General features: G+C 35.7%; 1 protein-coding gene across 1 annotated transcript in view; it reads left to right on the plus strand.

Annotated features, from left to right (window-relative positions):
• nufip2 (nuclear FMR1 interacting protein 2) overlaps positions 1-11,427 on the plus strand; it is a 29,723-nt gene extending 18,296 nt beyond the window's left edge. The window contains exons 3-4 of the mRNA XM_043718403.2: positions 3,476-3,508; positions 4,459-11,427. Of these exons, the coding sequence (XP_043574338.1) occupies positions 3,476-3,508; positions 4,459-4,511 (86 nt within the window). The 3' untranslated portion in view covers positions 4,512-11,427. The remainder of the gene's footprint in view (positions 1-3,475; positions 3,509-4,458) is intronic.
• Positions 11,428-11,739: the final 312 nt, after the last annotated feature.

Consider the following 11,739-nt stretch of genomic DNA (forward strand, 5'->3'; position numbering starts at 1 on the left):
AGAACTGGATTTCCACAGGTAACAGGATGGTTCAGAATCTTCTAGTTATAATTGCTTGATGTTTACTGTCTTATTTATGTACTCAAGGTGACTGTCCTTTATGAATGCACACTAAGCTGCACATCCATTGCTCTGACAATGGATGAATTTAAAGAAAATGTAGCTAAGTTTTTAAAATATTCAGGACTTGAGAGTCATGAAGAGTTGGTACAAACTGAGATCAGCCATGATCTTGTTGAATGGTGGGGCAGGCTTGAAAGCTGATTGGCCTGTCCTGAACCTGTTTCTTATATTCTTGTGTTCTACTAATGCAGTTGGATTTATGCAGCACATTTTTTGCATGGAGAAGTATTCTAAGTGTTTTATTTTAGTCAGAGACTCACTGGCAGGGACTCAATGTTTGGTGAAAGTGATGGATTATTAGGGGAATGTTTATGGAGGGAATTTGAAAATGGATCTTGGCAGAGGCAGAATAGCTGCCAATGATAGGGTGAAAATATAGGTAAGCACGCAGTTTGATGCAAAGGAGGAAGTTGTGAATGCCACCACTTGAAATCTCCTCCTCTTCCTGTCCCCACCAAAAAAAAAGCAATGTGGATTAGAGCGACACTGCATAGACTGTAGCATTTGAGGGATACGTCAGTAATGCCCATGTCCTAAAAGAATAAACAGATGACAATTAATCAGATTGTAAATTTGCTCGCTGAGCTGATAGATTCACTCTCAGACATTTCGTGCCTCCAATGAAGCACTGATGTTCTATCTGTCTTGGTCTGTTGTGGTGGGTGATACCAATTCCGGTTCTTTTTCTGAGAGGTTGATAAATGGGGCCCAAATTTATATGTTTGTTAATGGAATTCTGGTTTGAATGCCAAGCCTCTAGGAATTCTCGTGCATGTCTTTGTTTAGCCTGTCCCAGCATGGATGTATTATCCCAGTCGAACTGGAGTCCTCCTTCGTCTGTGCATGAGATTACTAGTGATAGTTGGTCATGCCTTTTTGTGGCTAATTGGTGCTCATGTATCCTGATGGCTAGTTTCCTGCCCGTCTGTCCAATGTAATGTTTATTACAGTCTTTGAAGGGTATTTTGTGACATCTGTTCTGCTGGTTGTTGGTACAGGGTCCTTTTTAAATTTATCAGGAGCTGTTTCAGTGTGGTGGTAAGTTTGTGGGTGACCACAATGCCTCAGGGTCAGAGTGGTCTAATCGTAATCTCTGAGATGCCTTTAAAGTATGGCAGGGTGGTTAGAGTTCCCGGGCGTGTTGTGTTGTCCTGTTAGGTCTGTTGTGTAGCAATCAGTGGACTGCACTTATCGGTGATGAATTGAAGTCAGAATTTAACATAGGTGAGGATTTCTAACAGGTGTTGTAGATGAAGAGTGGGATCAATGTCAGCGTGGGCAGGAATGAGCATATCTGGAAATAGAGATACTTTGTGTTTATTGTATACTTAATTTTTGGCGACATTACATTGTGTTGATAATCACATTTTCTTTCCTCCTGTCATATGCAGAGACTAGTTGTATAGCCAATAAGACAAATACCATTGAAATATTACCTGTTCTCTGACCAAGCTGCAAATAGATATGGAAAACCACTTCAAAAAGCTTTATCAAAATGTCTTCTGCAAAATTTTCTTAAGATTGCTCTTAATTTCTAAACAGTGTAGTACTTGAATAGTTAGCTGGATTTGCTCACAAATGATCCAATTAAATAGATATGCATTTTAGTTTCAGAAATTGGTTTATTTGGTTTTAAAACCGTGCTAAATTATGCATATCCATTTTTAATATGGGTCATTTGATGGGTCCAGAGATTGAAATGTTGTTTTGATTTTTTTTTATTCCTTTCCCTGAAATATTGATACCTTGCTATTTCCAAGTACTTTGCTATTATAACTATTCGTATGTTTCTGCAAATTATTTGATTGTAGTGCATCACATTCCATGTGTACTTCTGTCATAACTCAATATTCAGCTATTACAAGCAGACATTGTGGCTTTTGTTTTTCTCTTTTCTGACCCAGAACAAGTGCTGAGTATATAGGATCACTTCAAGTTGACTAATCTTTAGGTGAGACCAACCATTGAGCTTCAGTCTTTGTTAATTTGACAGCTTGCAGACAAAATGTTGAAACCTTGAGAATTGGTGAAATTTTCATACAAAGCCATGAATGACTTGAAGGTTTCCATTCAGTTCAATCAATTTAAATTTGGGATTACTATACATAATTTTGAACACAGTAATTTTTAATCCCTTAGCAGAGTTTGCACAAGGTCAATAATAGAATAATGGAAGCTAAAAATTCCAGTAACTCCATGAGTTATTTCAGTTGGTTTTCACTACTGTGCGTTCAACATTCAAAAAACATTCAATCTCAGAAATATTCCTATTGGAGGATATTACTCATTACTTCACAATATCTCTCATGGTATGCTTCAAGGTTATCTTCCAAACTAGCTTTTAACTTGACATAATGCTATAATTCATAAGCCATAGTATTTACTAAAGAATTTTCACTAATCTGGTGCTGCTTAGTTTTTCTTTGTCCATTTTGATATCATTTCATTATTTTGCATTGAATTTACAAACAATTCTGTATTTGACCTGTTAACTGCACATGAAATATACCCATTTAAAAGGTGCCAGATAAGTTGATTCTTATGGCAACCCAGCATGCTGCGCTAATGGGCTGAATGGCCTTGTGTTGTATGATTCTGTAATATAGTTGAATTCTCCAAGGGATCAAAGGTTGATGTCACAAGTCAGCAAAATTTGAAAATTAGCAACATGTTTTTCCACTATTGTATGAATTATGGAAAAGTAAGACACCAGATTAGAACTATATTGAACCCTAAAAACAGTTTTTTAAAAAATAGAAAAAGATTAGCTTTGCTTTTGTACACATCGACTTTATCTTTCACATTTTTCTTAAATTCATCTAAAATGGTTTGTAAAATACCTGCTGCGAAGATAGCTTTTTCATCAAAATTACCAACTTGTAAAATCTGTCTTCTCAATTTTTAAATGTTCCCTAAAATCTTCACAATTCATAGTTAATCCCACTGTCCTGTGTTGTCCCCCAGACATGCAAACATATGGGATTTCTCAGGGGCTTGACTAGGTAATTGCTGAGAGGATTTTTCCCCTCTGGATTGTCCAGGATCAGAGGGTGTTGTGTCTCAAAGTGGTGGCAATTTAAGATCGGGATGATCGGGAGGTTCGGGAGGTTTGAGTCTCTGGATTTCAATGTTACAGAGAGGTGGGAGGGCACTTATTGTACATATTTAAGGCTGAGTTAGATTCTTGATTAGTTGGGAAAAGGGCAGGAAAGTGGGCACTAAGATTGTTGTATCAGTTGTGATTCTTTTGAATGGCAGTGCAAGATCGGCCAAACGGCCTACTCCTGTTCCTGTTACCTATTTTGTTAACGTTTATCTTAATTGAAAATGTGTATTTTTTTTTCCTCCCCAGAAATGGACTCTATATGGAACCTGCATAAACAAGGTAAGCATAATTAAAATTTGAATATTGAGAAACTCTAAATTTCATGTCTATGCTATCATTTAAACTTCGCACATTGCAGGTTTCTTAATCAAATTTCAATATTTTGAATATTCAAAAACAATTGCAAATTGTTTTGATAAACTAAACAGAACATTCTTCGATTAAACATTCTTCGATCTACATTCTGCAGCTCAAACCTAGGAAATTGCTGTCTTAACATAGTACCATACTTGCTCAGAGTATGTTGGACTGCTGCCTTGCTCTGACTCATCAGCAGCCAGCTGGTATTTCATTTTATTCAAAACTGAAGTGGGTCAATGTAATGCTCTTTAGGAGGGAAAAAATGATTTAACGTCAAAACCACAATATTTCTAGGGCAGTGATGCAAAAGATGCTAGTTTTAGAGATCTCATTTTTTCAGCAACAGTATTGTTTCACCTTTTGAAAGGTTAGTGGGTGCCTGTATCTTTGGAATTTTGTGTTTGACATGCTCTTAGTGGACAAATTCTATACGTAGGCATGTATGAAAGCAAGACATTCACTAAAATTTGACTCTAGTGAATTAAATTCTAAAATGAGTCTTAAGTTATGGTTTAACTGAAGGGAAGGAAAGTGTTAATTGTTCCATTTTGAAGTGATTGTTCTGTTTAGTTTTTGTATCAAAATCTGGGGAGAAGGGAGAACTTCAACTTCTTTAGGCCTTAAGTACAAACCGAAGCTATTATACAGCCAAAACTCTTAACTTGCAGTGTTTGTGTAATTGAGGGTATTTATTCACAAAACCTTTGGACTAGATTTGTCGATCTTTCAAGTTAGAATAACATTTTTGGGACTGTGATTTGATATTTTCGTAGTAGAGGTGACAGACTGTGGTGATGAGTTATTTAGTTTCATACAGTTGTGGGTTTTCCTTCAGTTCTTCATAATAAAAGACTTCTGTTTGTTTTCAGATCCCTCTAGAGTAGTTACCTATGATGAATCTATGGATCGTCCTGATCAATGAAGTCAGTTTGGTGAACTGCCTGTTTTCATTGTTGCTGCAAGCCGCTGTCTGGATGCTCCTATGCTCCTTTAAAATCATCTCTTTAGCAGTGGACCAGTTCAGGAGAATCATCAAAAAAATAGTTTTTAAACAAAGGAAACCGAATTTGAGCAAGTGCAAAGAGCGTGTCATACAGTTCTTTTGATGGACTCTAATTGGGTATCTAATGACCTCTGGTACTGAACCTATTACAAAACCAAGTCTGAATGCAATGATCAGTGAATAGTGGACTTTTTACCTATGTCTGGTTCTTAAGATCCTGCTGGTGTAACGTCAGGCTCCAATGAACCACTGAAGGGGCTGTCCCACTTCACAAAGGCTGCATTTTGCTGTGAGTGCACCAAGATTCCACACGGGAAAACAGGAGGATTACAAAACATTTTTTAAAACCCAAAAGTTATGCTGGAATAATGCCTTGAAGTGCAGTTTTCTTTTCTGCTGCAAGGCTCTCGGCTTTTGCTGGGATTATGTTGGTCAGTTAGGCCTTGGGGAAAATTGTCTTAATTCATCACTGGGAAGAAATCAGAAAGTCACAAGCAACTGCAATATTCGACAATGCAGTGCTGGTTGTTCACTGGTCAGAAAGACCATGCTCCACATGCAAAAGGGTATATCACGTGAAATTTGTGGAGTAGTTCAACTTAGGTATTTAATGTTGTACAATTCTTTCCCTCTTAATTTTTTTTAAATTTGCCATTGTATGTGTTAGAAACATAAACTGCACTGCTTCTGCTGTAGGGGCTCTACATTCACTGTCTTTCTCTAGATCATTAAATATTTCAATCAGTAGGTTATTTCCCTGTTGTGCGTCTGGCCTTAACTATTACAAAATGATATGTATTTGCTTACTATGCCCTCCTTTTTCCTTTTATATCATCTTGCTTTTTAAAACTTCGCATTTTCATGCAGTATATACCAGAATCATGCAGATTATACTGATTAAAAGAAAAAGGAAAAAAAAAGTAGATTTTGAAGTCAAACTAAAATTGGATCACCCTCCTACATTCTTTAGCCCTCTTACGGGACAGTTTAAAGTTTGAGTTTAAAAAGCCAATTTGGTTATTAAATTCTAACGCATTCTGTGTAGTTCACAGCTTTATTGCTGCTTCTAAACTATTAAATATATATTTTTAATATTAAAAACCTGCTTGGATTTTTACAAATCGGCAAAGAGCTTTATGGCAATATTAGAAGTGAGTGAAGAGTGTACAGGCATGGACTTCTGAGCGTGCAACAGTAGTTATTATACACTACAGCTTGTGCAGCATGTAAGACTAAGTGCCAGAGTGGGGGGGAGAGATTTTTTTTGAACGTTCCTGTGGCTTTATGCTATGTCTTGCAAAGTAAATGTTCTCGATTTAATTTTTGCTGTGTGGTTGTGGAAAGTATGATATAACCCAGTGCTCAGCACCAGTCCTCCCCAGATGCTCAAGCTTTCACATCAGTTTTGTTGTCTTGAGCACTAGACTGGAAGTGATCCTATAATTTGCCTAACAAACTCAAATCCTACAATGCCAAATATATTTATGCTGGTCTTCATATTTAAATAAACTCAATTTCTGGGGAGAAATTGGTGGTCAGGCTAGCAGTCTTTTTTTTTGTAGGAAAAGTGTGCGCTTGCTAGACTTAAATCTCTCACTTATGATAGCCAGAGTTAAACAACTGTTTAATGGCATCTGGGTGCAAATCTGTCCAGCACTGTATTTCTAATTTCTGGAAATGCTTAAGATCCTTTTGTGTACTGATCAGAAAATGCAGGAAACCACTGTCCTTTCAAATTCTTCCAAGAGAGCAGAAAGGCTTGACATTACTTTACACCTTAACTAGTCTGTCTAATGTTTGTGCTAATTTAAATACAAGCATCATAATGGTTTGCAGCTTGACCAATAATGTCAAGTAATATACACTGACCGTTAAATACACTTCTGAACAATTCAACATAGCAGGCAGTATTTTTTTTAGAATTTCGCCTATTGCTTACTTTCTGCAGATTGCTTGTAGAAATTTTCAGTGTCTCTCGTTGAAATTTTTACTTGCAAATGCTGAACTGGAAAATGTCATGCCTTAGAATTAAATTTTATTCATGCCATCAGTTACTGACTTCTAATGGCTATTAAAAGGTAGTTTATAATGACAACTCACATAACTTGGTTATCAATCCCTGGAATGAGTGGTTCGGCAGTCCAGTACATGTTTGGTACTGTAGAATATTCTGGTTATTTAGGGCCACAGGACCACTGGGTAGTTCCACCCAGATTTTGTTACGCTTACCCTTTCTGTGTTGTCTTTTGATCTCTCACTTATGTTTTCCCCTGCCTTGATTCTTCAATAAGCACTTAAAATTTCTTAACTTTTTATCTGTTTATATTTTTTTGGATAGGCATGTAAGTTTTAAGTACAGGTCAGTCAATTGTGACTAATTAGTACAGTGAATGCTAATGTGTTACTATTGTAGGTATAACATTTTCCGCCTCAAGAGTGTTAGTACTGTAGCATAAACCAAATACAGTGTAGACTGTGGTGCCCCCTTCTTCTATGAAGAGACTAAAAACATGGGAAGAGGGACTGAATGAATGTGTGAGAGATCTATACAGTATCTGGTGCATTTATTAGTATTCAGAATAAGAACTTAATTTATTTTGTGCCATGTGTTGATTTCATTTCATTGATTAACGATCATCATAGAGGTCTAATTATTGCAGAATGGCACTAAGCAAGTAAGATAGCATAGGTTCTTTTAAATTGTTGTTGCTAAGATGCAAACTAATCATGGTTCAAGTCTTTGATACCTGTATTGTTTTATAAATAAATCATTTTTGTAATGTTATGTCAGTCCAGCTGTAGGCCTTGCAGGTCAGCCTTTTCTCATTCCAGTTCCCATGTAGCGTCCCCCCTTCCCCTTTCCCAACTCAAAGGCTGCCAGAACCTCAGGGAGTTAAGCTAGGCTGTCAACATGCATGTGTGCTCCATATTCCTGCCCATGGTCATTTGAAGAAATTTGTCCATATTCCCCGAAATTTCATGTTTCATATGTTTACCATCAAAACTGATGGCATGTATGGTTACCAGGGCTTATCTTAGTTTGTGGTTAATTATTGCAAGTCTTGTCTGTATGCCACCATAAAATTACATGTATTTTTAAATGCTTGCTATTGTTACTAATTATGTTAATTTAAAAACAAAAAATTAAAAAAAAAACTCGTGTGTAACTATGTGGGACTGAATATCTGATCTGCAGAAGCATTTTGGCAGGTTACAGCTTGGAAATTTTGGCTGTTTAAGCCTTGGACTAATGTTTCAAGGATTTTTTCCCTTTTTCAATTTTCCCCTTTTAAAATATCTGTTTACAGTAAAAGATAAATTGGGTTGTATGTGAATAACTGAAGCTGCTACATAGTTTCTGACCAGCATGAGATGGTAGGGTCAGCATGAAAATACTTATGCATACAACATGGGAAGCTGGAATCTGAAGGAGCGCACCAACTCCTTTTGACATTTTAATATAGTTCATAATTATTTGCTCAGTGCATACTGTACCACCAGAGTGAAGTTGGTGACTGGAACATGTTGCTGTGTTCAAATACAGTATTTTTTGACCAGTATTTGCCAGTGAAATAAATTACTGGTTATGTATTTCCAAATGAAAAAAAAATAACTGATTTTATAAGTTTCAGTTCATAAAGTGGCTACAGCCCTCTTTCCGTCATGCAAAAGAATAAGAAAGCTTTTTCCTTTCAATTTTTGGAAAATAATCCTTCTGTAAAATAATTAACTTGTACTTTTTCAACACTGGCTAACTATTCCATGTTAATTGTACAGGTATTGTGATGTCTAACCTAGTGGGTGATAAATTGTCTCCCTGCACAGAATAAGTAAGGATGTTTGTCTCTCAGAATGGTGGGGGCAGGTAATATCTGTGCTGCCTCTTGTAGAATTTCTATATTGATATCAGTAATAACATTTTACATGTTCTTTTAATAACAATACATATGTCAGATATTTCACAAACTGAGGCGGCTAGCAAAGTGTTCTTTGTTTTGCAGCTTTGAACTTAAATTTGCTTATTCCCAAGTGTACTTATGTTTGCAATTTGCTCCAGCATGGTGGTGGAAAGGTGCATGGAATATTTAGTTTTCTTTTAATTTTAAACTTGTGCTAAACTAGTCGGCACACACTTTTTTAAGGAATCTAGAGTCACCACTGTTTTTTCTCCCTGCTGCAATATTTTGGGTGGGGTAAGGATGTGCTGCAATATGCTGTGACTAATTATAGTGACTATGCATAGTAGCCATAAATTAAGTGCTAATGAGAAAAAGTATTTGATTAATGCCATTTAAAGCTCAGAACAGCATAAATGTTAAATATCCAAGGCTGCAGTATGATGGCAGCCTTGGATAGGACGTTTAACTGGTTAGATTAGATTAAATGGTGCAGTTAACTTTAGTGGAATGCTTTACCATTTGTTGTACATTTGCGTTCCTGTCATACAATTTATGAAATTTTTGAAAATTGACTTCTCTGAAACTAATTATATCAGAGTGTGTTCAAATTTTAAACATTAGTTGATAAACAATGGAGGTAACATCAGACCACACAAACATACATTTGCTGCCAACCAAGCTTATTCTGTTTTGCTGCTGTGCTAATAACCTGAGTGTATTGTGTTTCTGGCTAGGAATTGAATAGGACATTGCATAAACAGTTAACATTTTCCAGTCTTGAATACATTTTTTTATGAAAGCATAGATTGGCTTCACTCTGGTTACAATTTGTGTGCATACTGGTCTGGTTTATAAATGAACCAGTTCAAAACATTTTTAAAATTGTCTGTGAATTCTGAATATGTTTTAAGCACCTTGCTAAAAATACCTGTCTTCAATTATTTGCCCTGCTTAGAATAGTGTAATTTTCCCTCTTTCCCTTCCCCTCTCGAAAGAGCATATCTTTGCTAATTCTGCCTTATACGGAATCCCTCTGTGTATCATTGTGTAAAATTTACTTCCTGGGCTGTTTGCATTACATTAGAAATGCATTTTGCACACTCAGGTTTTGCTGAAGCTCCAGTAATGTTTGCTTGAGCTGATGGTATTGAGCTATGCACGTGTTTTGAGTTAGTAGATTTCTTCCCATTCGTAAGTTGTTTTTTTTGTTTGTGTGTTGTACTTGATTCTGTGTTTCAAGTTCCATGGTTGGGTTCAAGAAAGTGAACATACCCTGCTGGGCGTGTGGTCAGTTAGTAATTTAGAATGTCCCTATTCCTTTGACCCATTGCGATAACACTTGCACCAATAAATTAATGGATTGCATCTAACTCTGCCTACAGGGTAGAGCAGGAAGGTTTAATAAACAAAACAACCCAACTCCTTTTTTTTCCATGTATGTGTTGCCTATTTGTATGTCTCTCAATTGTTAAAAGCTATAATCTATATCACAAATGTTTTAAAAGTTCTTATTTCTAACATTTGTAAAGAACTGCATAATTTCTGATTAAACTGTTGCTATTTTCAATTAGTATCAATTTTTGAATTTTGTTTCAGAAGCCATAGGAGAATTTATATAGAATGTTATCTTGTAAATGGATGTTAATATAAATAGGTGTACAGAGAGATGTATGGCTTTTAGTTTGGCCAAAATGTATGTTTCTGATCATCATGGAAAATCCTTTTTAAGCCATTTTGAGATCCTTGAAGCCACAAAGGGTCAGTAGTGTCTTATTTGGTGAAAACAAATTTAGCAGCACAAGTACAGCATTTCTTTTTAATATACCACCAATATATATTGCTTATACTCTTCAATACAACTTTTTAAAGGTTAAAATATTTGGAATTGTGCAGTAACTTTGGCTGACTAACTTTGGATGTCAAATCTAAGTACACAAATGTATTAAAGTGTGTAATCAAAAACATACATTTTTAAAATTTGCTGGCCAGACTTAATGTACAGTACCTCAGTGAGCTCCAGGAGTTAATTTTTATCTATCAGTTAAATCATTCCTATCACATTGGCATTTTTGAAAATATCTGGATTTAACTGCTGAAATAGTCCTTCAAAACAAATGCTAGACCCTCGTTCCGTGAAAAGTTTGTGTGTGATTTTAAAGAAACAACATTTTGGTTGAAATAATTATTGTCATAAAATCATCATTATTCAAAACTAACTGATGTCATCTGAGGATGATTCCAAATAAAATTCAAAGGAAAACCATTTCTGCAAAGTATGTAAATGAGATAACTTTGTTAAAAATATGTTTAGGGAATTAACTCTTTAGTTGGGATCAGTGCCATTTGAATACGTTTAAGGAATATCTTGTATGAAAGAAACACTATTCCCTTCCTTTGAAATACTGTATATATTTAATTTGTTGCCTAAACTACATTATATCATGATTTAGCTGGTATGCAAAGCACAGAAACTAGCCCTGGATGCTTATGTGCATGGATTATTTTGTAAAATTTATCACCGCGACCCGTAGAAAATTTGGCCTTTGGGAGTTGCCATGTTTTATTTAATGATTCTGATTTGTCCACTGCCCCTCCACCTCTACATCATTGTTAAAATTGTTTGAATTGTTTGGAAATCTTCAACTGATATTTTATTTCCTTCTGAAAGAGCTGTTTAATTGCTGGTATTGTAAATACCTGAAATTGAAAGAATCAGATTTGTAAATTATGAACAAATGTGGGCCCTCCTTTCCAGAAGTGGGGGTTGTTTAATATTGTATTGGAACACACAAATATATTCTCTGCGATTGTGTGGCAACCCCAGCTACAACTTGGTCATGCTTTTTTGTCTTATGTACTGGTAACTATCTTTCACAAACAAACAATTCCACTGCAAATGTATTATTTCTTTCCTCCTAATAAAATAAATTATCTGATGAGTGACTTATTTTTTAGAAACAGAGACAGGCATTGAAATATACTAGGGGGGAGCGGGGAAGATACTTTCATCTGACAAGGTTCTTAAAAACTTAGTGAAATTTAAAAAAAATTTGCTGAGCATGTGAATGAGGAACAGCTCTTGCACAAACATGTGGTACTGTATATTTAATAACCGTGTGGATTTTAACTTGGGGCATGGGACTGTGGCCTTAATAATACATGGCAACTTCAAAGTGTGTGGTGTCTGAAAATTGCGATCCAATTTTATTGTGTAAAAGGTTTCATCTGTCAAAGATTTTGTCACTCCT

The sequence above is a fragment of the Chiloscyllium plagiosum genome, unplaced genomic scaffold, assembly GCF_037043375.1.
Source record: "Chiloscyllium plagiosum isolate Xiang-an unplaced genomic scaffold, Cpla_swu_hap1 HiC_scaffold_31, whole genome shotgun sequence".
Taxonomy (NCBI): Eukaryota; Metazoa; Chordata; class Chondrichthyes; order Orectolobiformes; family Hemiscylliidae; genus Chiloscyllium; species Chiloscyllium plagiosum.